General features: G+C 46.2%; 1 protein-coding gene across 1 annotated transcript in view; it reads right to left on the reverse strand.

Annotated features, from left to right (window-relative positions):
* The window catches only part of ZBBX (zinc finger B-box domain containing), a 215,307-nt gene that overhangs the window by 13,339 nt on the left and 175,950 nt on the right, over window positions 1–26,018 (reverse strand). Inside the window, 1 exon segment of the mRNA XM_040429970.1 lies at window positions 7,474–7,623. Within this exon segment, the coding sequence (XP_040285904.1) occupies window positions 7,474–7,623 (150 nt within the window).

Here is a 26,018-nt window from a genome sequence, read left to right on the forward strand (position 1 = left end):
CTTACAAATCTTGCCACACCTCAGATTTAGACATGTCAAGATAGAGAACCAGCACAGTGGAAAATGTCATGTGACCAGGACGGAGTGCAGGAAAACGGGGCATTACATATTAGGGCTGAAACGAATACTCGATTAAATCGAGTAATTCGACACAAGAAAATCCTTGATGCAAATCTTTTGCATCGAGGATTCGTTTGTGTCACGTGACCACGGAGCAGGAGTGAAGCGCTTGCTATTACTACTACTTACTCTCCCCCTTACCCTCTACTCCCGCTCCCTGGTCTCCCGCCGGCCCGCACTGCGCTCAGAGAATGCTCCCGGAGCCCCCTCCTCCCTCATACACTGTTCTCTTTTCCTCTTGTTCTCGGTCACTTCATCACTTTCCACCGATATAGTAGCTCCACCATCTTCCTCTCCCTTTAGTTTTCCCTACTTAGACTTACATTGGGATAAGTCTCTTCCCCTTCCATGCCGGTAAAGTAACCTCACGTGACTTGTACTACACTACAGTAGTGAAAGGACTGCCCATATCCAAAATGTCCGTATTCCTTCTGAAACGTCACACCGTCCATAGCCCTTCCCTATTGGTAGAAGAATCGTCACATGGCCTGTATTGCGTCCTGTGCTGGCAGATCATGGTTGTCATGGCAGCGAGCACTCTGGGATCATGGCGGCGGCGTTATAGATAGAGCAGGCCGTTGGACTTGTGTAAGTAATCCTCCTGCATGTATGGTTCTGTGCCCTGCTCCATCCAAGTGGTCGTCTGAGCCCTTCTGTGTCTTGTTACCTCCATTACACCTACTCCTTTAGTTACCACTAACATTCCTATAGAGCAGAGGCAGCAGTCTGAGTGTAGAACTACAAGTGGCAGCATGCCCCGTCTGTATTAGAACATGTCAGCTTCCTGGGACATGTAGTACTATGCACCCTGCAAGCTATAGATTTGCTGCCCAGCTACCTGGAATTTCTCCCTTGGATCAATGCTGATGGCACTGGGGGAACGGAGCAGATGGCACTGGGGGAACGGAGCAGATGGCACTGGGGGAACGGAGCTGATGGCACTGGGGGAACGGAGCTGATGGCACTGGGGGAATGGAGCTGATGGCACTGGGGGAACGGAGCTGGAGGCACTGGGGGAAACTGATGCACTTGGGCTGATCGCCCAGTGGGGAACGAAGGGTGTTGGGGACTGATGGCAGGGGGTCTGATGAGTTTTTATAAAGGAAAACAGTCTATTAATTAATTTTTTCTTATTCGATTACTCGATTAATCGTAAAAAATAATCGGTAGAATACTCGATTACTAAAATAATCGTTTACTGCAGCCCTAATATAAACAATAATTATTAGTAAATTAGGCTACTTTCACACTAGCGTTCGGGGCTCCGGTTGTGAGCTCTGTTTGAAGGGGCTCACAAGCGGCCCCGAACGCATCCGTACTGCTCTAATGCAATGAGTGGATGCGGATCCGCTCAGAATGCATCAGTCTGGCAGCGTTCAGCCTCCGCTCCGCTCAGCAGGCGGACACCCGAACGCTGCTTGCAGCGTTCGGGTGTCCGCCTGGCCGTGCGGAGGCAAACGGATCCGTTCAGACTTACAATGTAAGTCAATGGGGACGGATCTGTTTGAAGTTGACACAATATGGCTCAATTTTCAAACGGATCCGTCCCCCATTGACTTTCAATGTAAAGTCTGGACGGATCCGTCTGAACAACTTTCACACTTAGAATTTTTTCTAAACTATAATGCAGACGGATCTGAACGGATCTAAGCGTTTGCATTATAGGAGCGGATCCGTCTGTGCAGACACCAGACGGACCCGCTCTGAATGCAAGTGTGAAAGTAGCCTAATAGTATGTGTTGTTTCCTGTCAATTGATGCTGAGAATTGCAAAACTGGAATACCCCTCTAAGAAGTATGGAGCTCATGACCAAAATGCGTTTTTTTTGTCATAATAATTTTGGTATTAATGATCATAACATTTGGCTCTTAATTTATCATGATTGTGGCTGTTTTTATGTTTAAGTAAGTCACGTACAAAACCACAGATTTACTTCAAGAGATGGTTTCTGTAGATCAAATACCTAAAAATCACTTTGACTAACATTGCAAATACCTACAATTTTTTTTTAAAATAAATAAAAACCAAGCCAACCTGATGTCTTCATTTCTGTGCTGGGAAACAAACTGAAATCAGTCCTAACCACTGCAACGTGCTGTCACACATGGCACTTGACCAACATTTGTTATACCAAAGCTGTGTAGCATTCAGGTGAAACACTGACTTGTAGAAATACAACAATGAAAACATTAATTTTCCTGGCTTGGAGTCACCTTAAGAATACAAACAGAACAGAACACAACCAGCAGAGATGTGATGGCTCTAAATATAAAAAAGACCTCGCTGCGCACAGCCTGCTGAACATAAAACGTGCTGGCTGCTGTTTTAACAAAAGAATTGATGAAAGGCTACAACCACACTTAATAAATTAAGGAAAATGTGTGCGATTCTGGCTTAGTTGAATTGTCGCCCATGTTGGTAACGAGCCATGAGGTTTTTTTTTAAATACAGAAATGAACTCTTGAGATGTGCGTCGATAGTAAATTCTTGAAAAAAGTAGATGCGTAAGGTTTTTTATTCCATCTAGCTTTGGGTTCTTTTAAATTAAAACAAATGAATAAAAATGATTAGCTCATGCTGCAGCTCTAGATGCATATGAACGCATCCTACTGATTATGTGCTTTGTGTACAGCCAGAAACGGTGTAAAAATTATTACACATGAGAATTTCCAAAGGTCAGCCTTGAAATGGAAAGTATGGAGTCTATAAACCATGGCGAGGACAGTCTGAAAACTCATCACAGCTCCTTATAAATATTAATGCTAAACGGGTAAATTTTATGGGGATATGAAATGTAATTAGTTCTGCAATAACAGCCACAGGTATGTAACAAAATAGGCATTCAATAAAGAAAAACATTTTTATTGCACAAGTCTTGCATTTATAATAAAGTACTGTAGAAAAGCAAGTCATTTTATGATACTGATGAGGAAAACATAACTTACTGTATGTAGCGGGATATGTCATGTAGGAAACCTACAAACCTGATCAAGTTGTGATTGTTATGATATTGGTATGCATGAATTTTCATGCCACATTTTCTGCATATTATCTGAGTATCATGATCATTCTCTAAAACTACAATGTAAAAAAAAAAGTGCTAACAGTACTTTTTTTTTATATTTGCAAACATTTGCAAAACCATTAAAAATCATGTGTGTGTCCAAGGGTGCACCCATTGTGCCGCCTCTTCTTTCTTCTCATTCCACTAAGGGATGAAGCTTAAAGGGGCTGTCTCACTTCAGTAAATGTAATTTATCATTTAGATAAAGTTAATACAAGGCACTTACTAATGTATTGCGATTGTCCATATTGCTTCCTTTGCCGGCTTCATTCATTTTTCCATCACATTATACACATTACACCACCCTGCAATGAAGCTGCGGTGGCCGTGCTTTCACACTATAGGAAAAGGGGACGGCCTCTCTGGTGGCCGGGACTGCGAGAGCCTAAATAGGCATGCATGCACAGTAGCTCTCGTCCCTGCCACCTCATATCTGTGCTGTAGCGGTGGCCATAACCCATGGAAGCGAACGGTGCATAATGCGATGGAAAAATAAATCAAGCCAGCAAAGGAAGCAATGTGGACAATCACAATACATTAGTAAGTGCCTTGTATTAATGGACATCTGTCAGCAGATTTGCACCTATGAAACTGGCTGTTGATCTCATGTTCATATGTGCCCACATTGAGAGTAAAATTAAGTTCTAATATATGTGAATGAGCCTCAAAGAGCAATGGGGGCGTTGCCGTTACACCTAGCGCCTCAGCGTTCCTTGTAACTGCCGCGCCCTCTCCACTTTCACAGGACCAGGCAGTGTGGGTGTGATCATCTTGGCCCTGAGGCTCATTTACATATATTAAAATTTACATTCTTCTCAGGAATGCGTTCACGTATAAACATGGAACCAACACAGATGCCTTCAGCTGCCAAGCGCACATGCAACAGGTCAGCCAGCTTCATAGGTACACATCTGCTGACAGATGCCCTTTAACTTTGTCTACACGATAAATGCCATTTGCTGAAGTGATGCAACCCCCTTAAAAGTAGCTTTTTTGTGGTTTAGGCATTTTTTTTTAAATAAGGGAGCTGTTAGTCAATTAGGAAGAGGCCCAATACAAGCTGCTTGCTCTGGAGGACCCGTCAGCCGCCTTGTCCATGCATTACATAGGCAGCCTGTCAGTGTAATGCTTTATTTTCCCAGTGGCGGCACTATAGGGAAATTAAACACTTGCTACAGGTCTTAGCATCGGCACATTCTGCATGACCCTTCTAACAAAAACAGATTGTCCTTATGAAGAAAAATAAGCTAAAGGTGCATTTACACGGTTCCTTCCCGATAACTGTCTGCTTGTCAGTGGAGGTAAGAGCTGTCTTTATGCAGCAAGCTCCTTCACTGTTCAGGGAGTAGCCATTGCTCATCCTCATACAGATTATTTGTTTCTAGGAAGCAGATCATTGTTCACACAGCACAATCTGCTACCCAGAAGTGAAGTAGGAGTCTGCAGCGACAATTTCTTCCAATGAACAAGCAGGGTCCAATTATCAGGACTGAGCATTCGTACGAACGTTCATTCCTGATAATTGGCCCGACCACCGCCCTGTGTAAATCCGCCATGAGTCCTAACACTTTTAGCTAATAGTCCTGGCTCTCCAGCCATTCCTAATCACTGGAATCTTGGTAGTAATAACCTCTGTGCTTCATATGTCCCAGGGCAGGGATCAGCAACCTCCAGGACTCCAGCTGTTCAGAACCTACAACTCCCAGAATGCTTCATTCACTTCTATGGGAGTTAGAAGAAAAGCCAAGCATATTTGCATGCTAGGAGTTGTAGTTTCATGGCAGCTGGAGTGCCGAAGGTTGATGATCCTTGTCCTAGGGGATGTAACACTGGGGGAGTCACTTATAGAGAAGGATTTGGGTGTCCTTGTAGATCATAGATTGAATACCAGCATACAATGTCAATCAGCTGCTGCTAAGGCCACCAGGATATTGTCATGCATTAAACGAGGCATGGACTCGCGGGGCAGGGATGTAATACTACCACTTTACAAAGCGCTGGTGCGGCCTCTGGAATATGCAGTTCAGTTCTGGGCACCAGTCCATAGAAAGGACGCACTGCAGCTGGAAAAAGTACACAGGAGAGCGACTAAACTGATAAGGGGCATGGAGGGTCTTAGTTATGAAGAAAGATTAAAAGAATTGAATTTAAAAATATCCAAATCTTTGATGATTCCCAGGAGCACCATCAACTCTATTATAACCAAAAGAACATGGCACAAAAGCAAACCTGCCAAGAGACGGTAGCCCACCAAAACTCACGGACCGGGCAAGGAGGGCATTAATCAGAGAGACCTAAGGTAACCCTGGAGGAGCTGCAGAGTTCCACAGCAGAGACAGGAGTATCTGTACATAGGACGACAATAAGCCGTACGCTCCATATAGTTGGGCTTTATGGCAGAGTGGCCAGAAGAAAGCCATTACTTTCAGCTAAAAACAAAAAGGCACATTGTGAGTTTGCGAAAAGGCAAGTGGCAAACTCCCAAAATGTATGGAGGAAGGTTCTCTGGTCTGATAAGACTAAATTTGAACTTTTCATCCATCAAAGAAAACGCTATGTCTAGCGCAAACCCAACACATCACATCACCCAAACAACACCCTCCCCACAGTGAAACATGGTGGTGGCAGCATCGTGCTGTGGGGATGTTTTTCAGCAGCCGGAACTGGGAAACTGGTCAGAGATGGGGGGAAAGATGGATGGTGCTAAATACAGGGATATTCTTGAGCAAAACCTGTACCACTCTGTGCGTGATTTGAGGCTAGGATGGAGGTTCACCTTCCAGCAGGACAATGACCCCAAACACACTGCTAAAGCAACACTTGAGTGGTTTAAGGGGAAACATGTAAATGTGTTAGAATGGCCTAGTCAAAGCCCAGATCTCAATTTAATAGAAAATCTGTGGTCAGACTTAAAGATTGCTGTTCACAAACGAAAACCATGCAATTGGAAGGAGCTGGAGCAGTTTTACAAGGAGGAATGGGCAAAAATCCCAGTGGTAAGATGTGGCAAGCTCATAGAGACTTATCCAAAGTGACTTGAAGCTGTGATTGCTGCCAAAGGTGGCTCTACAAAGTATTGACTTTAGGGAGTGAATAGTTATGCACTTTGACCTTTTCTGTTATTTTGTCCTATTTGTTGTTTGCTTTACAATAAAAAAATATAAAAATCTTCAAAGTTGTGGGCATGTTCTACAAATTAAATGATGCAAATCCTCAAACAATCCATGCCAATTCCAGGTTGTGAGGCACCAAAACACGAAAAAAGTCAAGAGGGATGAATACTTTTGCAAGGCACTGTAGATTGTGAGCCCCACTGGGGACAATATCTGTATAGCAGCGCTATATAAGTGCATAAAAGAAATAAATATTACTGTGCTACGTCAAGGTGCATATAAAAGAAAACATTCCCTTCATAACAGTACAGTAGATTTACATGCTGTCCTGTATAAAAAAAAACTGATGAAATGTCAGAATATCATAAAGAGCTTTGCTAAATGGAGAATCAAGCAGTGATATTGATCTGCCAAACCCGGCTCTGCTACAGTGACCCAGACTGACCAAAAAGCATCTTGAGTGGGATAAGGAGGAAAAAGAAAAAACTGAAAAACATACTGAAAACTGATTCTCCAGCCACAGTAAGCCGCAGTGATCACGCTCTCTCCCGTGCACCAGATTATGGTGGCCCTGAACTTGGCTTGCGTTGCTATGACGATATTAAGGCCTCTGCTTAGAAAACTGTAGGACCTAAACGGCACCCTAATGAATGATTACAATAGGAGACTCCGGAGCTCGCGTCTAACAGTTGTATTTGTAGTACAGGATTGTGTTACGGAGGCAAAGTGTCTATGTCTATGTATACAGCAGCTGAAGAGATGGACTGGTTGTAACACTGTAACCTACCAAGGTACAATTACATAGGTATACGGATAAATGCATATTTTACAGTTCTGGGTGTAACCCTTATAGGACATTTCTGCATCCAAAGCATCTACGGTATCATTTTAGTCAGGGAAAGTTGAGGACACTACAAAAGTGTTAAAGTACAAAGTAAAATAAAACCCACAAGTGATATCTCAGTCCAGCACTCACATATATAATTACATTTTTCCAATAGTTCCAGGGGCTCTTCTGCAGGGAACATTTTCCCCAAACAGCAACTGCTGGATATAATGAAGCAGAACCAATTTCACGTTATCTTTTGCCTAACCTCTTTGCATTAGAGTCCACACTTTATAAAAAAGAATTTGTTCTTTCAGTCTTAATGGCGTTTAATGAGGTTCAATACTCACCGATCCCTCTGTGTGGGAAATTCCTAGGAGAAAGGCTGCGCTCTATAAAGGGATTGCTGGACTGAGACCTTGCTTCTGCTACGATATCTTGGACAACCGCATCATCTGCACAGACACTTAAGCTGCTTTTTGGTCTCCATTCAGCATTACCTATATTGGAAATGAAGAAATAATGAATCAATAAGTACAGGCCTCCTTTGCTTGAAGTTAGGAGCTCCCTTCATCTGTCACTAATGTTAGCGGGGGACAGCTTTTTTTTTCTAGGAAAGCCCCCTCTTGTAGCCTACATTATAGGTATGTTTTTTTTTTTTTTTTTATACATGTGTAGTTTACCCCCCTTCATATGCAAGTAAGGGAACTTTGTTTTTATGGAGTCATTATCAGGAAAACAAACAGAACAAAGTCCAGCACAAATGATGATAATGATAATCTTTATTAGAAATTTGTGAATCAATTCGTAAGACTTGATTTGTCTTATCAAGTAGAGTTCTGTACCTACAACGGGGTGTCCCCGAAGCTGAGGACACTTCCCCTGCCACTTGATTGGGACGGTTGGACATCTTGGCCGCCCCTAGCAATCTTGCACCTGCGCCGCTGCTCCGAGTAGTGGTGCAAGCACAGTGGTGCATGAACAGTTGGAAGCAGAGCCTCTGCGCTTGTGTTGCTACTTGGAGCAGAAACACAGGTGCGAGACTATCAGGGCAGACCAAGATAACCAGCCCGGTCAACATATTCCACAGCACTTTACACTTAAAAACAAAATCAGACATTATAGAGTAACTGAAGAATTAAAGGGGTTCTGCATTTTGTTTAAACTGATGATCTATCCTCTGGATAGAACATCAGCTTCTGATCGGCGGGGGTCCGACACCCAGGACCCCCGCCGATCAGCTATTTGAGTCGGCAGCGGTGCTCCAGCAGCGCCGCGGCCTTCTCACTGTTTACCGCCGGGCCCACTGACGTCACGACTAGTATCAACTAGCATTGGCGGGACTAAGCTCTGTTCACTTGAATTGAGCTTAGCCGCGCCCACTCTAGTTGATACTAGTCGTGACGTCAGTGGTAAACAGCTGATCGGCAGGGGGTACCGGGTTTTAGACCCCCGCCGATCAGAAGCTGATGATCTATCCAGAGGATAGATCATCAGTTAAAACAAAGTGCAGAACCCCTTTAAACCTTTGGATACCAGAGGTCTTTTTTTTTCTTTTCTTTTCGTTTTTGCGCTTTCATTTTTCTTCCCTGTCTTCCTGGAGTCATAACTTTTTTAATTTTTCTGTTCACATATCCATATTAAGAGCGTGTTTTTTTGCGAGACAAGTTGGATTTTCTAATGGCACCATATTATGGCATACAATGTAGTGGGGAGCGGCAAACAAATTCCAAATGGGTGGAATTGGAAAAAAAACACAATTCCTCCACAGTTTTACGTGTTTTGTCCCTACGGCGTTCTCTTTGTGGCAAAACTGACCTTCATTCTCTGGGTCAGTGCGATTACAACAATACCACATATGAATAGGTTTAATATGTCTAAATACTGTAAAAATAAATTAAAACTTTGAAAAAAAACTATTTTTTTTTACATCACCATATGCTGAACCCCATAACTCTTTTTTATAGTTATGTCTATCGAGCTATGTGAGGGCTCATTTTTTGCGGGGCGATTTGTAGTTTTTATTAATACTATTTTGGAATGTGTGTGACTTTTTGATCACATTTTATAAAAAAAAAATTGCGTAAGAGAAACGTTGAAAAAATGGCAAATCGGCAATTTTGATTTGATTTCTGTTACGACAATTGCCATATTGGAAAAATATTTTTATATTTTAATAGTGCACACGTTTTTCAGACGCGGTGATTGCTCATGATGTTTATCTTTTTATTATTTATGTATTTTTTTTATTCTATGGAAAGAGGGGTGATTTAAATTTTGATAATTTTTTATTTATTTTTTAACATTTTTTTTATGCTTTTATAGCCAGTCTATGAGGCTACCATGTTCAATGTTTTTTTTTTCTATTTTAATATTACCATACTGCATACAGCAGCATAGTAATATGTGAATTGCTAATTTCTTATGTTGGCCTGCCACCTGCTGGGCAACATAAGAATTGCAGCTCTAATATGCCGGGTCTCTTCAGAGTGACCCAGCCTATTAGAGGGAATTGCCGGCATCCCCATTCGTCACATGGGAATGCCGGCATTAATATGGAAGTGCGCTTCGGGGTTTTTCACTGTTGAGATGCCGTGATCACACTTGATCACGGCATTTAAAGGCTGTAATCACCGCAATCATCATTATTGCCAGTCGCGGTCATTAACCTGCTTGAAACAGCAGAGACCCGTCGGTCATGCATACACATCTCTCCAGCGCCATACATGTACAGTGCCGAAAAGGTTAATTCAAACAACAGGAGTGAGGGCCCTGCTCACAAGAGCTTACAGCTCACAATGGTCCAGCCATTGTGACTAAATAGGTAGGTAGATATAAAGTTGCATTAGTCAGCCAGCAGCCAGTATATGCAGCGCTTCTGTGTTCAAGGGGTATGAGGAATAATGTTCAAGGAGGTGTATGGAGAAGAGTCAGATTAGGGAATGTGACAGGCCACCCTAAAAACATGCATTTTAGGTCACACTGTACAAGCGGCACTAAGAGAACCATACTGTGTGCTTGTTTCTTTTCCCATGATACAATGGTCAGCACATTTAAAGGAATACACCATTGAGTAATGCTATAAGACACGAGGGGGTAGTATATGACCCTGGGTCTCTCTTTAGTGTTTCTGATAATGCTGTTTGTCTGTTTTGCCTGGAGTGTTCCTTTAATTGCCTTTCATATCTTCCATAAAAAAAAAGCCAAGCAAATGGTAAAAACATGCAGGTCTGAGACGCAGAAAAAAGACAAGCACTGGAAGCCACAGAGGTGCACAAGCAATATTAAAGAAACAGGCAGAATTAACTTTAATGTCGCTCATCGGTGACACATACGGCATATGTCCAGATATTTCCATACTCTTGCAGTATTTCAGAACTGCACTACATTTATCACATGAATTCCATGTCACATACCATTAGTAAAGCCTTGGAAGCCTGACACTACGATTCATTTTATTGTCTGTTTAACCCCGTGTAGATACACGGTATACAATGTGAGGATTTCAATGGCTTCCTTCCTCCCGAGGTTTACATAGCAAATACATCTGGGAATAATTACAATGATGGGAACACAGAATAAGATTAGGAACATATAATTATTATTGCCTCTGATAATTCGTACAAGCGCCTCCTTCTATTGTCAATGAACATTTATAATTTAACAATGACTGGATTGTACTGCATTCGTGAATCTGTTCACGAGCACCCTCAAGCTGACTTGTTCTATTCTATTAATGTTAAAATGTCAACCATGAAATTCAAATAATTGCCACTTAGTACTGGCTATGGTGGGAACCAGCCCTCTGATCATTCTAATACTGACATTTGCTCTGTTCACAGGCAAAAAAAAATCTGAAATACAGAAAGCATTAGGGTCAACAAAATGGGACAATATGATCTGTGAACGCTATTATGTTCTCCGCTCTTTGTGTAAGAACTGTGGGGATTCGCTCTGGTAGGCAGGGTAAGAGGATGCAGAACAGAGGCAAAAAAACAGTTTGTATTCACACACAAGGCAAAAACAAAGCAACATTTTCCAGTCTTAGTGTTAGTTCACACAAAGGAAAGTCCACAGAACATAAGAATCACCTTGTTGGCGGTACAATCTCCAGCGATCCACAACAATCTCCGCTCCCCGGTATTAAAATCATTGGTGGGCAGTGCGCTTCCCCCCCCCCAGTATTAAAATCATTGGTGGGCAGTGCGCCCTCCCCCCCCCCAGTATTAAAATCATTGCTTATAGCAATGCGCCGCACAGACCTGTGACGAGTTACAAGAAGAAGGAGCACCGGGCGGCCACAGCGCATGTAAGTATATTGCTGCAGAGTAACTGGCCATGGCAGCCAGGACTTCAGTAGCGTCCTGGCTGCCATGGTAACCGATCGAAACCCCAGCATTACACTGTTGGGACTCCAATCGGAACTGCCACTGCCACCAATGATGGGGGGGAGGGCGCACTGCCAACCAATGATGGGGGGAGGCCGCCCCCTATCGTACTGCCACTCGCCACTGTTCTGAGAAGGAGACGTGCCGCAGCGATGAGGAGCCTGAGCCAGTAGCGGTCCTCTTCACTGTAGTCTGGGGCGGGAAGCGTGAGGGGCGGGCCTAGTAGACGCGGACTCCTGCATGACGCCGCGTCTACTCTAAGCTTAAAGTGCTACTGCGCCCGGCTGATGGTGTGCTGGGCCTATTTTCAAGCAGGGGCAAATACCCAGGCGCCAGGACAAAATTCCTGATCGCAATGGCGACCTGGGATTTGTCGAGCCCTGCTGTAAGCTATCATTCCTTTCAGCTCAATATGAATGATAAATGAAGGTTTGTTAGAATATTCTGAAAACATTTTACCTCAATATGTTCAGATAAAGAAAAAGAATAACAGCCATAGGTTTCTACCATTTAATTCATGATCATAATTTACCATTAACAGGATATTTGCATTATTAGATATGGCAGCAGTGCTCCTGACCCCCCCTTATACTTAAAGTGCAGCTGCTGTTCTATTTTTAATTGTGTAATGTATAGGGGCAGTGATACTAACCATTTTTGTAATATACTTTAATTATTGAATCATACATTTCTATTAGAAAAATAGCTCTAAAGTGGCCCATTTTGAGCCTTAGCAAAGGCTCCTCTGTCTTCTGTTTACATAACAATGGAGACTTGCTCAGCACTGACTGTGATATGTAAACAGAAGACAAAGGAGCGTTGCTAAGGCTCAAAATGGGCCACTTTAGAGCTATTTTTCTAATAGAAATGTATGATTTGAGTAATTAAAGTATATTACAAAAATGGCTAGCATCACTGCCCCTACACATTACACAACAAAAAATTGAATGGCAGTTACACTTTAACCACCTCAGCCCCTATGGCTTAAACACCATGAAAGACCAGGCCACTTTTTACACTTCTGACCTACACTACTTTCACCGTTTATTGCTCGGTCATGCAACTTACCACCCAAATGAATTTTACCTCCTTTTCTTTTCACTAATAGAGCTTTCATTTGGTGGTATTTCATTGCTGCTGACATTTTTACTTTTTTTGTTATTAATCGAAATTTAACGATTTTTTTGCAAAAAAATGACATTTTTCACTTTCAGTTGTAAAATTTTGCAAAGAAAACGACATCCATATATAAATTTTGCTCTAAATTTATTGTTCTACATGTCTTTGATAAAAAAAATTATGTTTGGGTAAAAAAAAAAAATGGTTTGGGTAAAACTTATAGCGTTTACAAACTATGGTACAAAAATGTGAATTTCCGCTTTTTGAAGCAGCTCTGACTTTCTGAGCACCTGTCATGTTTCCTGAGGTTCTACAATGGCCAGACAGTACAAACACCCCACAAATGACCCCATTTCGGAAAGTAGACACCCTAAGGTATTCACTGATGGGCATAGTGAGTTCATAGAACTTTTTATTTTTTGTCACAAGTTAGCGGAAAATGATGATTTTTTTATTTTTTTTTCTTACAAAGTCTCATATTCCACTAACTTGTGACAAAAAATAAAAAGTTCTATGAACTCACTATGCCCATCAGCGAATACCTTGGGGTGTCTTCTTTCCAAAATGGGTTCACTTGTGGGGTAGCTATACTGCCCTGGCATTCTAGGGGCCCAAATGTGTGGTAAGGAGTTTGAAATCAAATTCTGTAATAAATGGCCGGTGAAATCCGAAAGGTGCTCTTTGGAATGTGGGCCCCTTTGCCCACCTAGGCTGCAAAAAAGTGTCACACATGTGGTATCTCCGTATTCAGGAGAAGTTGGGGAATGTGTTTTGGGGTGTCATTTTACTTATACCCATGCTGGGTGAGATAAATATCTTGGTCAAATGCCAACTTTGTATAAAAAAATGGGAAAAGTTGTCTGCCAAGATATTTCTCTCACCCAGCATGGGTATATGTAAAATGACACCCCAAAACACATTCCCCAACTTCTCCTGAATACGGAGATACCACATGTGTGACACTTTTTTGCAGCCTAGGTGGGCAAAGGGGCCCACATTCCAAAGAGCACCTTTCGGATTTCACCGGTCATTTTTTACAGAATTTGATTTCAAACTCCTTACCACACATTTGGGCCCCTAGAATGCCAGGGCAGTATAACTACCCCACAAGTGACCCCCTTTTGGAAAGAAGACACCCCAAGGTATTCGCTGATGGGCATAGTGAGTTCATGGAAGTTTTTATTTTTTGTCACAAGTTAGTGGAATATGAGACTTTGTAAGGAAAAAAAAAAAAAAAAAAAAATCATCATTTTCCACTAACTTGTGACAAAAAATAAAAAATTCTAGGAACTCGCTATGCCCCTCACGGAGTACCTTGGGGTGTCTTCTTTCCAAAATGGGGTCACTTGTGGGGTAGTTATACTGCCCTGGCATTTTCCAGGGGCCCTAATGTGTTGTAAGTAGGTAAATGACCTGTGAAATCCGAAAGGTGCTCTTTGGAATGTGGGCCCCTTTGCCCACCTAGGCTGCAAAAAAGTGCCACACATGTGGTATCGCCGTATTCAGGAGAAGTTGGGGAATGTGTTTTGGGGTGTCATTTTACATATACCCATGCTGGGTGAGATAAATATCTTGGTCAAATGCCAACTTTGTATAAAAAAATGGGAAAAGTTGTCTTTTGCCAAGATATTTCTCTCACCCAGCATGGGTATATGTAAAATGACACCCCAAAACACATTCCCCAACTTCTCCTGAGTACGGAGATACCAGATGTGTGACACTTTTTTGCAGCCTAGATGCGCAAAGGGGCCCACATTCCTTTTATGAGGGCATTTTTAGACATTTGGATCCCAGACTTCTTCTCACGCTTTAGGGCCCCTAGAATGCCAGGGCAGTATAAATACCCCACATGTGACCCCATTTTGGAAAGAAGAGACCCCAAGGTATTCAATGAGGGGCATGGCGAGTTCATAGAATTTTTTTTTTTTTTTGGCACAAGTTAGCGGAAATTGATTTTATTTATTTTTTTCTCACAAAGTCTCCCTTTCCGCTAACTTGAGACAAAAATTTCAATCTTTCATGGACTCAATATGCCCCTCAAGGAATACCTGGGGGTGTCTTCTTTCCGAAATGGGGTCACATGTGGGGTATTTATACTGCCCTGGCATTCTAGGGGCCCTAAAGCGTGAGAAGAAGTCTGGAATATAAATGTCTAAAAATTTTTACGCATTTGGATTCCGTGAGGGGTATGGTGAGTTCATGTGAGATTTTATTTTTTGACACAAGTTAGTGGAATATGAGACTTTGTAAGAAAAAAATAATAATTTCCGCTAACTTGGGCCAAAAAAATGTCTGAATGGAGCCTTACAGAGGGGTGATCAATGACAGGGGGGTGATCAATGACAGGGGGTTGATCAGGGAGTCTATATGGGGTGATCACCCCCCTGTCATTGATCACCCCCCTATAAGGCTCCATTCAGATGTCCGTATGTGTTTTTGCGGATCCGATCCATGTATCCGTGGATCCTGGTAAAAATCATACGGACATCTGAATGCAGCCTGACAGGGGGGGGGTGATCAAATGACAGGGTGGGTGATCAATGACAGGGGGGTGATCAATGACAGGGGGGGTGATCAATGACAGGGGGGTGATCAATGACAGGGGGTGATCAATGACAGGGGGGTAATCAATGACAGGGGGGTGATCAGGGAGTCTATATGGGGTGATCCCCTGTAAGGCTCCATTCAGACGTCCGTATGCGTTTGCGGATCCGATCCATCTATCAGTGGATCCGTAAAAATCATGCGGACATCTGAATGGAGCTTTACAGGGGGGTGATCAATGACAGGGGGGGTAATCAATGACAGGGGGGTGATCAGGGAGTCTATATGGGGTGATCACCACAGTCATTGATCACGCCCCTGTAAGGCTCCATTCAGACGTCCGTATGCGTTTTTGCGGATCCGATCCATCTATCAGTGGATCCGTAAAAATCATGCGGACATCTGAATGGAGCTTTACAGGGGGTGATCATGACAGGGGGGTAAACAAATGACAGGGGGGTGATCAGGGAGTCTATATGGGGTGATCACCACAGTCATTGATCACGCCCCTGTAAGGCTCCATTCAGACGTCCGTATGCATTTTGCGGATCCGATCCATCTATCAGTGGATCCGTAAAAATCATGCGGACATCTGAATAGAGCTTTACAGGGGGTGATCAATGACAGGGGGTAATCAATGACAGGAGGGTGATCAGGGAGTCTATATGGGGTGATCACCACAGTCATTGATCACACCCCTGTAAGGCTCCATTCAGACGTCCGTATGCGTTTTGCGGATCCGATCCATCTATCAGTGGATCCGTAAAAATCATGCGGACATCTGAATGGATCTTACAGGGGGTAATCAATGACAGGGGGGGTGATCAGGAGTCTATATGGGGTGATCACCACAGTCATTGATCACACCCCTGTAAGGCTCCATTCAGACGTCCGATGCGTTTTGCGGATCCGATCCATCTATCAGTGGATCCGTAAAAATCATGCGGACATCTGAATGGATCTTACAGGGGGGTAATCAAAGACAGGGGGGTGATAAGGGAGTCTATATGGGGTGATCACCACAGTCATTGATCACACCCCTGTAAGGGCTCCATTCAGACGTCCGTATGCGTTTTGCGGATCCGATCATCTATCAGTGGATCCGTAAAAATCATGCGGACATCTGAATGGAGCTTTACAGGGGGGGTGATCAATGACAGGGGGGTAATCAATGACAGGGGGGTGATCAGGGAGTCTATATGGGGTGATCAGGGTGATCAAGGTGGATCAAGGTGAATAAGGGGTTAATAAGTGACAGGGGGGGGGGTGTAGTGTAGTGGTGCTTGGTGCAACATATTACTGAGCTGCCTGTGTCCTCTGGTGGTCGATCCAAACAAAGGGGACCACCAGAGGACCAGGTAGCAGGTATATTAGACGCTGTTATCAAAACAGCGTCTAATATACCTGTTAGGGGTTAAAAAAATCACATCTCCAGCCTGCCAGCGAACGATCGCCGCTGGCAGGCTGGAGATCCACTCTCTTACCTTCTGTTCCTGTGAGCGCGCGCGCCTGTGTGCGCGCGTTCACAGGAAATCTCGGCCATCGCGAGATGACGCGTATATGCGTCGCTGAGCGCAGGGCTGCCACCTCCGGAACGGGAATCCGCGTTAGGCGGTCCGGAGGTGGTTAAAGGAGTTGGTCACTTTCTGGTTACTGTTGACCAATGCGTTTGTAAGATGATTATACGACACTTACTAAAATAGCATTTGTTGAAATTATGCACCATTTTCTGTAGTTTATAAGGTATGCTCCCTTGCTTACAATGTCTTTTGTGCTGTCCACACAGCGGTCCTGTCCATAAAATGGCTGCTGATGGAGGGCAGAGGTGGTCATGTGAGAGCCGCAGCTTTCTCTCTGCATTTCCTAGTCCAAGTGATGACACGTTCATTGATCACGTGGCCTCGGAGCAGCTCAGTCCCATTCAGGTGAATGGGGCTGAGCTGCAATACCAAGCAGGGAAGCTATACAATGTACAGTAGTGCTGCTGCCTTCTCAAAACAGCTGATTGGTGGGGGTCCCGGGTGTTGGACCCCCATCGATCAGATACTCATGACCTTCTGTATCCAGAGGACAGGTCATCAGTAAAAAAAATCTCTGAAAACTCTTTATTCTATATTGTGCTGCACTATGGTATACAATTCTGATGGGACAGTATTTTGCGCTATGGTATTACTGACCCTGCCTTGTTGTGTTGTCCCTCCCCAGACTACAGATCTAACCAATGTAATTAAAAAATATCAACTTTCCTTCCCAGACCAACTATCTATACAGATTTAGAGAGTTTAGATGACAGAGACTGTTTTGACCCTAAGGACAGGGATGTCTTCAGCCCGCGTACACCTGCCTGAGGGCCTGGCCCAATCTGTGCTATTTTTGGAATTGAATTTCCTGAAAATAAAGTCAGGTTCATATTAAAGCATAGGCATGTAGCTAACTCATGCTTTTAATTAAAAAGACAGGAAATAAAAGGGTAGTGGAATAAATTCCTGGACACAAGGTGTAAATATATGATTTAGGAACTGGAAGCTGGATCCACATTAACAGTCATAAACTAAATGTTAAAGTCACATTACAATTAAAATTGTATGAGGCCGTGCTTTCCGTTTTATGCTCCGATAATAAGTGAACTAAAAGTCTGGCATTCGCAGAACACAAGAACAAGCTGGGTAATTGGTACAGCGGTGCCCACAAAGCACTCATTATAATATTTTTTACTGTATCAGAAAGGAGACTTCCTGGGATTTTTTTATTTTTATTTTTTTTACAGGAATGAAAGGTTTTCTGTTTGTTACTTTGAAGGAGTCATATCTCATGCTGCTTGTTTGAGACCTAATTACCCACATATTTTAGCCAAAAGGAAGGAGTAGGAGAAAAGAATTCATTTTTATGATTACTGTTGTTGTTTTATTATTGCTTTACTTTGGTTTTGGCGCATTCTCTTTTCCTGTTGTGCTTTTTTTGGTTGTTTTTTTTTTTTACCGCTGATGTTTCTATTTCACGTCCGCAAACAGGATTGATTTATCATATCTTTGTATCATCCTTGTAAAAGTGCAGGAATGAAAAATGAGTTAGTGCAAGTGTCAAGGAGATGAGAAGCATAAAAAGCAAGAAGCCACAACAATACCATGTATTTTACTTCCACTTAAAAAGAGAAGAAAAAGTACAGGCTAAGCTGTTTTGCTAAGCAAACCTCTCGTGAAGCAGAAAGATGGGCAAGGAAAATAACAATTGGTTTTGGATATCGTAATCTTAAAACTACTAGATGCATTTTGGAATAATTTGCTGAGCTTTTTCTTTTTTTTTTTTCTTTTGTTCAGTTTGTGCGTTCAGAATTGTGAGGAAACAAACGCCAGCTAACTGTGCCAGCTATAACCGACTAAATATATCCGAATAATAATCAATCTTTTATGCCTCACATTGGCTCCTCCTGTATAACACTTACCTACGGTGCCCTGGCTGTGTGAGAAAGCACGCTGGGAGCAGTAGTACACACACACATTCTGACACTGGCATTAAGGGGGTTATGTCATGATTGATGTAAAAATGTAAAATCAGACATCATATAGTACATGACAATACCTTTCTAACAATGAAAGGACCAGCCCTGTACCAGACATGGATCCAAAGATCTCATTCATTGCTCCAATTGCTGTGCTGGATTTACTTCAAGTTCTCTCTCTATCACAGCTCAGGGTGTGTGTCCTATCTGCTGCAGCGCTCTCCCATTCACAGCTCGGGGACAAGTCCTTTCTCAGGTGTGTCCTGTCTGCTGCAGCTCTCTCCCATTCACAGCTCGGGGACAAGTCCTTTCTCAGGTGTGTCCTATCTGCTGCAGCCCTCTCCCCTTCACAGCTCAGGGACAAGTCCTTTCTCAGGTGTGTCCTATCTGCTGCAGCGCTCTCCCATTCACAGCTCGGGGACAAGTCCTTTCTCAGGTGTGTCCTATCTGCTGCAGCGCTCTCCCATTCACAGCTCGGGGACAAGTCCTTTCTCAGGTGTGTCCCATCTGCTGCAGCGCTCTCCCATTCACAGCTCGGGGACAAGTCCTTTCTCAGGTGTGTCCTATCTGCTGCAGCGCTCTCCCATTCACAGCTCGGGGACAAGTCCTTTCTCAGGTGTGTCCTATCTGCTGCAGCGCTCTCCCATTCACAGCTCGGGGACAAGTCCTTTCTCAGGTGTGTCCTTTCTGCTGCAGCGCTCTCCCCTTCACAGCTCGGGACAAGTCCTTTCTCAGGTGTGTCCTATCTGCTGCAGCGCTCTCCCATTCACAGCTCGGGGACAAGTCCTTTCTCAGGTGTGTCCTATCTGCTGCAGCGCTCTCCCATTCACAGCTCGGGGACAAGTCCTTTCTCAGGTGTGTCCTATCTGCTGCAGCGCTCTCCCCTTCACAGCTCGGGGACAAGTCCTTTCTCAGGTGTGTCCTATCTGCTGCAGCGCTCTCCCCTTCACAGCTCGGGGACAAGTCCTTTCTCAGGTGTGTCCTATCTGCTGCAGCGCTCTCCCATTCACAGCTCGGGGACAAGTCCTTTCTCAGGTGTGTCCTATCTGCTGCAGCGCTCTCCCATTCACAGCTCGGGGACAAGTCCTTTCTCAGGTGTGTCCTATCTGCTGCAGCGCTCTCCCATTCACAGCTCTGGGACAAGTCCTTTCTCAGGTGTGTCCTATCTGCTGCAGCGCTCTCCCCTTCACAGCTCGGGGACAAGTCCTTTCTCAGGTGTGTCCTATCTGCTGCAGCGCTCTCCCTTCACAGCTCGGGGACAAGTCCTTTCTCAGGTGTGTCCCATCTGCTGCAGCGCTCTCCCATTCACAGCTCGGGGACAAGTCCTTTCTCAGGTGTGTCCTATCTGCTGCAGCGCTCTCCCCTTCACAGCTCGGGGACAAGTCCTTTCTCAGGTGTGTCCTATCTGCTGCAGCGCTCTCCCATTCACAGCTCGGGGACAAGTCCTTTCTCAGGTGTGTCCTATCTGCTGCAGCGCTCTCCCATTCACAGCTCGGGGACAAGTCCTTTCTCAGGTGTGTCCTATCTGCTGCAGCTCTCTCCCATTCACAGCTCGGGGACAAGTCCTTTCTCAGGTGTGTCCTATCTGCTGCAGCGCTCTCCCATTCACAGCTCGGGGACAAGTCCTTTCTCAGGTGTGTCCTATCTGCTGCAGCGCTCTCCCATTCACAGCTCTAGGACAAGTCCTTTCTCAGGTGTGTCCTATCTGCTGCAGCGCTCTCCCATTCACAGCTCGGAGACAAGTCCTTTCTCAGGTGTGTCCTATCTGCTGCAGCGCTCTCCCATTCACAGCTCGGGGACAAGTCCTTTCTCAGGTGTGTCCTATCTGCTGCAGCGCTCTCCCATTCACAGCTCGGGGGACAAGTCCTTTCTCAGGTGTGTCCTATCTGCTGCAGCTCTCTCCCATTCACAGCTCGGGGGACAAGTCCTTTCTCAGGTGTGTCCTGTCTGCTGCAGCTCTCTCCCATTCACAGCTCGGGGACAAGTCCTTTCTCAGGTGTGTCCTATCTGCTGCAGCCCTCTCCCCTTCACAGCTCAGGGACAAGTCATTTCTCAGGTGTGTCCTATCTGCTGCAGAGCTCTCCCATTCACAGCTCGGGGACAAGTCCTTTCTCAGGTGTGTCCTATCTGCTGCAGCGCTCTCCCCTTCACAGCTCGGGGACAAGTCCTTTCTCAGGTGTGTCCTGTCTGCTGCAGCGCTCTCCCCTTCACAGCTCAGGGACAAGTCCTTTCTCAGGTGTGTCCTATCTGCTGCAGCGCTCTCCCATTCACAGCTCGGGGACAAGTCCTTTCTCAGGTGTGTCCTATCTGCTGCAGCTCTCTCCCATTCACAGCTCGGGGACAAGTCCTTTCTCATGTGTGTCCTGTCTGCTGCAGCTCTCTCCCATTCACAGCTCGGGGACAAGTCCTTTCTCAGGTGTGTCCTATCTGCTGCAGCGCTCTCCCATTCACAGCTCGGGGACAAGTCCTTTCTCAGGTGTGTCGTATCTGCTGCAGAGCTCTCCCATTCACAGCTCGGGGACAAGTCCTTTCTCAGGTGTGTCCTATCTGCTGCAGCGCTCTCCCCTTCACAGCTCGGGGACAAGTCCTTTCTCAGGTGTGTCCTGTCTGCTGCTGCGCTCTCCCCTTCACAGCTCGGGGACAAGTCCTTTCTCAGGTGTGTCCTATCTGCTGCAGCGCTCTCCCATTCACAGCTCGGGGACAAGTCCTTTCTCAGGTGTGTCCTATCTGCTGCAGCGCTCTCCCCTTCACAGCTCGGGGACAAGTCCTTTCTCAGGTATGTCCTATCTGCTGCAGCGCTCTCCGCTTCACAGCTCAGGGACAATTCCTTTGTCAGGTGTGTCATATCTGCTGCAGCGCTCTCCCCTTCACAGCTCGGGGACAAGTCCTTTCTCAGGTGTGTCCTATCTGCTGCAGAGCTCTCCCATTCACAGCTCGGGGACAAGTCCTTTCTCAGGTGTGTCCTATCTGCTGCAGCGCTCTCCCATTCACAGCTCGGGGACAAGTCCTTTCTCAGGTGTGTCCTATCTGCTGCAGCGCTCTCCCCTTCACAGCTCGGGGACAAGTCCTTTCTCAGGTGTGTCCTGTCTGCTGCAGCGCTCTCCCCTTCACAGCTCGGGGACAAGTCCTTTCTCAGGTGTGTCCTATCTGCTGCAGCGCTCTCCCATTCACAGCTCGGGGACAAGTCCTTTCTCAGGTGTGTCCTATCTGCTGCAGCTCTCTCCCATTCACAGCTCGGGGACAAGTCCTTTCTCAGGTGTGTCCTGTCTGCTGCAGCTCTCTCCCATTCACAGCTCGGGGACAAGTCCTTTCTCAGGTGTGTCCTATCTGCTGCCGCTCTCTCCCATTCACAGCTCGGGGACAAGTCCTTTCTCAGGTGTGTCCTATCTGCTGCAGCGCTCTCCCCTTCACAGCTCGGGGACAAGTCCTTTCTCAGGTGTGTCCTATCTGCTGCAGCGCTCTCCGCTTCACAGCTCGGGGACAAGTCCTTTCTCAGGTGTGTCCCATTTGCTGCAGCTCTCTCCCATTCACAGCTCGGGGACAAGTCCTTTCTCAGGTGTGTCCTGTCTGCTGCAGCTCTCTCCCATTCACAGCTCGGGGACAAGTCCTTTCTCAGGTGTGTCCTATCTGCTGCAGCCCTCTCCCCTTCACAGCTCAGGGACAAGTCATTTCTCAGGTGTGTCCTATCTGCTGCAGAGCTCTCCCATTCACAGCTCGGGGACAAGTCCTTTCTCAGGTGTGTCCTATCTGCTGCAGCGCTCTCCCCTTCACAGCTCGGGGACAAGTCCTTTCTCAGGTGTGTCCTGTCTGCTGCAGCTCTCTCCCATTCACAGCTCGGGGACAAGTCCTTTCTCAGGTGTGTCCTATCTGCTGCAGCCCTCTCCCCTTCACAGCTCAGGGACAAGTCCTTTCTCAGGTGTGTCCTGTCTGCTGCAGCGCTCTCCCCTTCACAGCTCGGGGACAAGTCCTTTCTCAGGTGTGTCCTATCTGCTGCAGCTCTCTCCCATTCACAGCTCGGGGACAAGTCCTTTCTCAGGTGTGTCCTGTCTGCTGCAGCTCTCTCCCATTCACAGCTCGGGGACAAGTCCTTTCTCAGGTGTGTCCTATCTGCTGCCGCTCTCTCCCATTCACAGCTCGGGACAAGTCCTTTCTCAGGTGTGTCCTATCTGCTGCAGCGCTCTCCCCTTCACAGCTCGGGGACAAGTCCTTTCTCAGGTGTGTCCTATCTGCTGCAGCGCTCCTCCGCTTCACAGCTCGGGGACAAGTCCTTTTCTCAGGTGTGTCCCATTTGCTGCAGCTCTCTCCCATTCACAGCTCGGGGACAAGTCCTTTCTCAGGTGTGTCCTATCTGCTGCAGCGCTCTCCCTTTCACAGCTCGGGGACAAGTCCTTTCTCAGGTGTGTCCTGTCTGCTGCAGCGCTCTCCCATTCACAGCTCGGGGACAAGTCCTTTCTCAGGTGTGTCCTATCTGCTGCAGCCCTCTCCCCTTCACAGCTCGGGGACAAGTCATTTCTCAGGTGTGTCCTATCTGCTGCAGCGCTCTCCCCTTCACAGCTCAGGGACAAGTCATTTCTCAGGTGTGTCCTATCTGCTGCAGAGCTCTCCCATTCACAGCTCGGGGACAAGTCCTTTCTCAGGTGGTGTCCTATCTGCTGCAGCGCTCTCCCCTTCACAGCTCAGGGACAAGTCATTTCTCAGGTGTGTCCTATCTGCTGCAGAGCTCTCCCATTCACAGCTCGGGGACAAGTAATTTCTCAGGTGTGTCCTATCTGCTGCAGAGCTCTCCCATTCACAGCTCGGGGACAAGTCCTTTCTCAGGTGTGTCCTGTCTGCTGCAGCTCTCTCCCATTCACAGCTCGGGGACAAGTCCTTTCTCAGGTGTGTCCTATCTGCTGCAGCGCTCTCCCATTCACAGCTCGGGGACAAGTCCTTTCTCAGGTGTGTCCTATCTGCTGCAGTGCTCTCCCATTCACAGCTCGGGGACAAGTCCTTTCTCAGGTGTGTCCTATCTGCTGCAGCGCTCTCCCATTTACAGCTCGGGGACAAGTCCTTTCTCAGTGTGTCCTATCTGCTGCAGCGCTCTCCCATTCACAGCTCGGGGACAAGTCCTTCTCAGGTGTGTCCTATCTGCTGCAGCGCTCTCCCCTTCACAGCTCGGGGACAAGTCCTTTCTCAGGTGTGTCCTATCTGCTGCAGCGCTCTCCCATTCACAGCTCGGGTACAAGTCCTTTCTCAGCTGTGTCCTATCTGCTGCAGCTCTCTCCTATTCACAGCTCAGGGACAAGTCCTTTCTCAGGTGTGTCCTATCTGCTGCAGCACTCTCCCCTTCACAGCTCAGGGACAAGTCCTTTCTCAGGTGTGTAATAGGAAAAATCAAAGGGGCAGTAGACAATTAAAACAAGGTATTTATTGATATAACTAAAACGTATATATATGATCCCCTTACAAACATATAAAGACAAACAAACACAGTCGGGACCTGGGTACCAGAGAGCCGCAGGATTGCGGGTCGCGGTACTCGGAGTCCCTAGGGCAGGCCCTTAATAGAGCTGTGTGGACCCCAGAGGTCAAGAGGAGCCACAGGAGGTGCTAAGAAACACCCCAGCGTGGGCGTCCCGAATCCCAAGTGGGAATGGGTAATTGCCCAGTCAGGGTAGATAAGGGTGGATCTTACCGGTGTGAGGTCGGACCATACATGTGTCCACCGGACACAGGGGACGCCCGGACAAGAGATCTGTTCTCAGCACGTGGATAAGGTGTTCAAAAAAGCGAGGGAGGGGTTCTTCATAGATTAGGTCAATCCTGGTCAGGGTCCGCAGGGAGAGTGAACTGTCCCTGTTGTACCCTGCTTGGCCTACTATGACCCTAATTCCCTAACACGGGATCCGTGCCCCGCAAGGGGTGGTCCCGTCCGGAACCTGACCCTGGTATAAGGTCCCTATGAGACCCTGCCAGGGTGGTGTGTGGAACACCTAAACTAGTGAGACTAGAGTAAATGGTGAAACCGTAAACGGATAGGGGGTATGTTCCTATGTTCCTACGCGTTTCTTCAAATAGAACATACACGGAAAATATATAGCACTACAAGCAACCCCTAGAATCATCAGGGGACGGGGGTGAGTACTAATAGTTGCCTCCTAGGCCACTCAGTGTCAGTGATGTGCTGCTGAACCTAGGTGGGCCGGGGCAGACTGAAAAAGCTTAGTCTATTAACACTAAGAATGACCTCATAGTCACAGAGGAAGCTATGCTTTATGCTAGGCAGATGTGAGTGAGGTGCTGGCTACCTCTAACCACTAATGGATAAGTAGCGTGGTAACTGTAGCTAGAGTGCGTATGGCAGAGTTCAGGAACATCTGAAACACACAAAGAAAAGGGAATACAAGAAGCCCTATAAACTGCTGTAAAGTAATGTGTCTGATAAAAAAACATATACAAGCAAGCACGATGACCACCTAATGCCGATGTGTGAATAAACACTATCCAGGCTTATAGGTGGGGACACGAAAATCAGCTGGTAACTACTTACAGTAGGCCTAGGTGCGTGTGGCATCCGTCTGGCCGGACCGGCATCACTTTGTTTGTATGAGGCCGGGTGTATGGCGTCTGGCAGCGCTATGGTATGCGCCGCTTCTGTTTTTAAAAGGTAAGGGGGCGGAGTCAGGCTGTGCATGCGTGCGCCCATCGCTTAATGCTAGGCGCAGTCTGATGACCAAAAACTCGTCACAGTCACGTGGTCGCATGAGCACAGACTGACGATGCGGCCCGCAGCGTACGTCACATGGGCCCGCGTCATCAGTCGGGAGCGCCGGAAGAGTATGCCCAGTATCCGCGTCTTACTCCCCATCGCATCTCCTATAGGTCAGAGACGGTGGATGGGCGGGACTAGCAGATGTCAGTTCGGGCAGACATATCAGCGCTTCCAGAAGGCTGAGTGGGTGGAGCCGGTCGCGTCTGTTGCGATCGGCATCAACATACCACTCGCATATAATTAATAGTCGGGGGTCATTGTCACAGACCCTCCACTATGACAAGTCCTTTCTCAGGTGTGTCCTATCTGCTGCAGCGCTCTCCCATTTACAGCTCGGGGACAAGTCCTTTCTCAGGTGTGTCCTATCTGCTGCAGCGCTCTCCCCTTCACAGCTCGGGACAAGTCCTTTCTCAGGTGTGTCCTATCTGCTGCAGCGCTCTCCCATTCACAGCTCAGGGACAAGTCCTTTCTCAGGTGTGTCCTTTCTGCTGCCGCTCTCTCCTATTCACAGCTCAGGGACAAGTCTTTTCTCAGGTGTGTCCTATCTGCTGCAGCGCTCTCCCCTTCACAGCTCAGGGACAAGTCTTTTCTCAG

The sequence above is a fragment of the Bufo bufo genome, chromosome 4 (assembly GCF_905171765.1).
Source record: "Bufo bufo chromosome 4, aBufBuf1.1, whole genome shotgun sequence".
Taxonomy (NCBI): Eukaryota; Metazoa; Chordata; class Amphibia; order Anura; family Bufonidae; genus Bufo; species Bufo bufo.